This window comes from Tachypleus tridentatus, chromosome 9 (assembly GCF_004210375.1).
Source record: "Tachypleus tridentatus isolate NWPU-2018 chromosome 9, ASM421037v1, whole genome shotgun sequence".
NCBI lineage: Eukaryota > Metazoa > Arthropoda > Merostomata > Xiphosura > Limulidae > Tachypleus > Tachypleus tridentatus.
In genome coordinates this window covers 26,494,456-26,500,455 of record NC_134833.1, presented here as the reverse complement: position 1 = coordinate 26,500,455, position 6,000 = coordinate 26,494,456, and the positions used below count along the sequence as shown (strand labels likewise).

Sequence of the window (6,000 nt, the reverse complement as noted above, 5' to 3'; positions counted from 1 at the left end):
CTAGGCCATGCCGGGCCTACAAAATATACATGCTTATGCTTGTGTGTGGTTTGCATTTTTCCTCATCTTTTGTTTAGAAAGTTTACAAAAGAAAATCCCAGATGGCACTAAAGATAAATGGAGGCGTAGTTTACAGATTGTCAGTCGTAGATACTGGAGTATAAGATTGTAGTCGAACTATGGTGTTAGATGTAAACATGTGATCAATTAATGATTTATTTGGTCGTGGAAGGGTGTTGCGCGCGTTAAACTTGATTATAGCATATTGGAATACAGTTTTACTACTTTATTTAAACCACAGTATTATTGTTAAGCGGGCTTGCGGCCAATTCACGTGGATTGGAGTTAAAATTTATAAGGGTTTTGAGATTGGAATTGGTAACACGTTAGGTGTAATAAAATATATTAATATTTTTAGTTCTGTGAAGTATAAATACATTGAAGTTCTATTATAACATTTCAGTTACAACTGAAGTTCGTTTGAACTTGCGTGTATATATATATATTATAAATATAATAAAATTAATCTGTCGAAGTCTTGTTTACTACGGTATATACTGGTGTAAATTAACATCTGTGTGAAGCCTCAAAGTATTAAGTAGTGAAGTATGTCTTACACCTGGTAAGATTATTTAATTTTTACTAATAACATTATTTCTCTTTTTATTTGTGTTAAGACTAAAACTTAAAAAAAAGTTATGGACCTTAGAAAGGAATATACTTAATATATCACATGTATAAGGTGTATGACTCTTTCTCTATGTATAATACCAAAATAATTGTAGAATTCAAATATTAGTTAAAAATGAGATGATACAGTAGAGATTATAAGAATAATTATGATAGATTTGGCCAGTTAGGTATGGTTTACTGGTTGGCATGCTCCATACTTTTGTTTTTGGGCATTGAATGTATTTTTACTGAAATATGACAGTAATACTAATATAGTGACAGATGAAATTGGCTATTCAGTCAGACAAGAGTTAGTAATGGATATTATTGATTATCTGCCTTCCCTCTAGTTTATGAGTTCACAACTGGAGCAGCTATGCACAGATAGTGTAGTCTTGCATAAAATTACAGACTTAAATGTTGTAGGTAATACATTTTAACTTTGCAAATGTGGATTGGCAATGATTACATGTATGTCATAGGCTGTACATTTTATTTCTTTTTATGCATGGGACATTACTTTCTGATACATAACTCGTTTTAATGTTGTATCAGAAACAAACAAGAATTAGTAGCAATACAAGGTTGTTGTAAATTAGATCTCAACATAAGATCAGTATTACTTTAAAGCAAAAAGGTAAAATTATAATTATCAAAGTTAGCAGTAGTTTTGTATTTTATTAGTTTTCATAACAGTTGCATTTTAATGTGTTTGTTAATGTTTGTTGTGATGAATCTTCTGCAGTTTTGTTATCTTCAACAGTGTAGTTTGTTCATTGAATTACATGTAATGCTCAGTTTTAAGGATTACACACAAAGTATTTATAATTTTTTTAAGAATGCACTTTTATGAAACTATATTGTTTTTTGCATTTGAATACCAGTTCATGGTATTACAGTAAAACATTAATATTGAAAAATTAAAGTTAAATGATTTTAAATAGTAACAGTTTATCTAAAGAATTTGAAATTTCTGATTTTCTAAATTTAGGGTAGCACATCCAAGAAACTATGACTTAGAGAAGAAAACTGGACATTTAATAGCAGAGGAAGTTGTGGATCATCCACTTAAGCCATTAACTATTATGGTAACTTGACTGAAGACTTTGATTTTTATAATAACTTATCTTGAGTAAAACCATTAATTGTTATGATGCCAGAAGAGTTCTGTGGATTTAAAAATCTTGGAAACCACTGTCTTAACATGTAATAATGAATGTTTAGAATTATTTCAGGTGAAAATAATATTAATTTTGGGAATTAACTTCATCTTATAATCTTAAAATATAGTTAGTTATAAAAGATATCACTTCTACATCAAGATGTAAAAAGCTAGATTCTGTTTTCAATTACTTTCCTTATTCTTCTTTTCCCATAACATAATCACTTGAAAAATATATAAAATTAATGTCCTGTGATAACAGACATTCGGTGTCACTGATTTCTTTAACTTTTTTTACTGTTAAACTCTTTTCATATGTATACTTGTACAACAAGTGTGTATAAAAAAAAAAAAAGTATGTTTTCTCAGTTTTAAATGGTGATTCAGCTGGAAATGTGACTAATGCAATGAAAGGCAAGTTAAACTAATCTGTATCAGTGGTTATGAATTTATTAGAGGCTGTAATAAAGAATATTTATAGACAGTTGGTATGGATTTTAAAAAAGGTTACATCTTATGAACTTTGCAGCTGAACATGGACATTTCATTGGATTTAGTGTATTTTGGACTTTAAGAAATTTTTGGGTATGGTGTTACATGAGGCAATTCATAAGATGGTTGCATTTGTTGGGGAACAAAGTATGTTTTATGGATTAAGTGTTGGTTGAGTGGTAGAAAGCAGAAAGTTGTCATAAATGCAAAAAATCACAGTAGATTAATATTACTATACCTTTGGATTATATGCTATTTCTCACTTTCATTAATACATTGATGAAAGAATAATCAAATTTTATTAAATTGTAAGATATTTAATCTTTTAAAAATGATTCAGTTTTGCACAGAGAGAGGTTTGGGTTGTTTGAGGAGCTGTGCTAATACCTCATAGGTGCATCTTGATATTAATAAAAGTAAGGTTATATGTATCGGTTATCACAATAGTAATCATTCTTACAATCTTGCAGGGAAAATTGTAGATGAAATTAACAAGGAAAGATCAACAACTTGACAAATCTATTACAAAATCACTAAAGCTGCCATCTTAACAATTTATGTAAGCTAGTTATAAGCCTAATAGGATTTAATGTTTTATTCTCAGAAATGTTGAAGACAGAAAATGTAGGAGGTCATCAGTTGCTTCAGTAATGTTTTGCTTAGACAGCATTTGGAATCTTGTTTTCATTATTGGTTACTTATGTTCACTATTTTAAAATTATACTATTAAAATATATATTAAAATCCAAATTTCAGCTCACTGTAGTGCTGGTTTTATATTTTCTATACAAGGAAGAAAGTTGCATTGCTGGAGAGAATTCATGGAAGAGGTACCAGGATTACTAGGTTTGAAGAGGATAGGTTGAAATCTCTTGATATGTCTTTGCTGGACATAATTAGGTTTTGTAAATTGTTAGAGGTTTGGAATAGATGAATACAGACAACATTTTGAAAACATTGTAATCAGTAAATCTAGGAGACAACTTTAAGTTATGGAAAAGTCACACACCTTTCCAGAAAAGACAGCATTACATTTTGAAGAGATTAGTTGATCCGTGGAATAGCTTTCTCTCACATGTGATAGAAGCTGCAAAACAGAAGGAGCATAAGAGTAAACTGGATTAGTGTTTTGGAGATCAGGATTAGATACATGAAAAGGGGTTTACTAAACTTGAAGTTGGGTGGTAATAGAAAATTAGGCAATATTATTCCTTTGAAATCAAATGTATGCAGTTGAAGGTTATTAGTTTTATAGGTCTGCTTTTGAAATCATATAAGAATGTTAACCTGATCATGAGACATATTGGTTATTTTATTTGCTCATACTTGTTTTGACTGTTTCAAACAAGCAAAATAAACCAAGTCACTTATGTATATATTAGAAATTTTTATGTCTGTTTTAGTCATGATGCAAATCCAGTTTAACATTTGTTCTATAACTTTATTCACTTTGTTGAAAACACCTGGGAGATTTCAAAAAAACAAAATTTCAGTTTTTCAGTAATTTGTTTACTATGAGTTTCCAAATGTCAAGTAAGTTTAACTAAGAAATAGCTGAAAATATACGAGTCTCGAAGTATTTAATTTTTTGGGTATCTTAAATGTTTGTATGTATAGGACAAGTTTTGGCTCCATATTTCTTTAAATTGTACTGTGGATGGTTTTAGCTACAAGAGGGAAAGGTCAAACGGTGGCCTGGTAGTGCAGCAAGTAGTACATCTTCTTCAACCCCAGGGACCCCTCGAAAAACATCCAGTAGCACCACCACCAGTTGGGGAGGTGTTGACCCTCTTCATCCTTTAAGTGCAGCCTTGGAGGGTCTTGATCCACTTTCTCAGTTTGCTGTGACAACTGATCCTCTGAGTCAAATGGCATCAGAAGCTAGCTTCAATGAAAAGGTTTGTTATTTTGTAAATAAATATTCATCCTGAATGTGATTTTGTTTGATCATAACATTCTTTAACTGAAACATAAATTCAGTTTTAAAAAAAAAACAAAAAACATTCTGACTAAATATCTGATCCATTAGCCCTTTCAGAAATTTACTGCTTTATTTCATGACAATGTTAGGCATTCATTTATGTAAACAAATATTGAAATTTATAGCTGTTAGAAATGTAATGAAAATATTTCAAAAGGATATCCTGATGTAGTCTAAATTTGATTTTATATTTCTGCCTATTTTAGAAGATTTTCATATACTATTGTGCTTCATCTTTTCTAGTTTTAACTGTGAGAAACTATAGTTCTACCTTTAAGTTGAGAATGCACAACTGTAGAAGAGAAATTTTACTGTTTCAAAATATACTAATATAGTAAATTTCAGTTTATTGAACTGCTGAACTTTCGATAATGCAGTGGGACCCAAACATTTATTTTGTAAGGCATGAATTTTTACAGTCACCACAATATCATGGCACTGCTAGTTTTAATACTATTGTGATCTGTATTCCTTTGTTTTCTAATGACATTAAGTACAAGGAATATTTTTGTCTTAACCTTCAATCTAATCACATTTTTATCATTTGAATGTATGTATAATTTGCATCAGAAAGGACTGTTGTATACCCTTCTTAAGTTTCAGTGGCATCACACTACCTACTAAATATAAAACAGTGTGAAAATGTAATTCTGTTGCTTACTGTTCCCCTGCAATATTATATCAGCTGTAGTTGTCTTGTGACTTGCTGATGTGCACATTAAAAGTCATTTTAATATAATGTACTCAACCATCTGTAATATTAAAGTAAAATATAAAAGGAAATGAGTTAAAGGGTATTAAATTAAGAACACTTTCACTTTGGTGCGACTTAACCCATGATGATTATGATATTAAATTATAGTTTTAACTAATAAAGTGAATTAAGTAAATTAAAGGTTTTGTGTCAGAAATAATTGTGGATCTTATTTATTGAAGACGGTTTTCTTCATAAAATGTGTTATGACATACATAACTGCAGAGTTTGAAATTAGTGGAAGCCTGAAGTCAATGTCCACTCAAAATTCCAGTGTGTGTGTAAAAAGTGTCTGCTAGGTAGCCCATGTGGCCTCTTAAAATTAGAAGAGCCATTAAAAATTCAATTCCACTTAATTTAATCTAAACAGTTCTTAATGGAGTAGAACTTATGAGAAACCAAGAATGGAGCAGATAACTTTCACTATAGTATACATTTTACTATGAGCTGTATGATTGGTCCCAAAAACTACTTGTAGGCATATACAACTGTACGTTTTGAAGGTCTGGCTGACTTCCTAAAGAAATTTAAGTATGAGCCCTACAAATGGATATATGTTGCCTCTGTATATGAATAGTTTGTTGACAGTATTTACTAAGTTGATTAGAAAAATGTCCATGTGTGTGTTTACAATAATCATTGTTTTGTGTATGCAGTAATCCGAAGTGTTAACTAGACTTGAGTGCTAAATTAAAACAAGTGTTGTATGAAGTTAATTTTTTTCAGTTGTTTTAATGTCTTAAAACACTAAGTTATTCACTTGATATTAATCACAAGCCTTCAGTTGATATTTGATGCAAAATAGTAAAGTTCTAGTATCATTTGCTTATATTTTAACCTTTAATTGTTGTTCATGTAGGTATCAGAAGTGATATTAATGTAAATAATATAGTTACCAGATTACACTGTTAACATAAACAGTGTACATCTCAGAATATA

General features: G+C 30.1%; 1 protein-coding gene across 2 annotated transcripts in view; it reads left to right on the top strand.

The window, feature by feature from the left end:
• The window catches only part of LOC143224902 (VPS35 endosomal protein-sorting factor-like), a 52,191-nt gene continuing 46,191 nt past the window's right edge, over positions 1 to 6,000 (top strand). For both annotated transcript variants that reach the window (XM_076453360.1, XM_076453359.1), the window contains exons 1-3: positions 1 to 622; positions 1,664 to 1,760; positions 3,994 to 4,224. In XM_076453360.1, the coding sequence (XP_076309475.1) occupies positions 609 to 622; positions 1,664 to 1,760; positions 3,994 to 4,224 (342 nt within the window). In that variant the 5' untranslated portion in view covers positions 1 to 608. The remainder of the gene's footprint in view (positions 623 to 1,663; positions 1,761 to 3,993; positions 4,225 to 6,000) is intronic.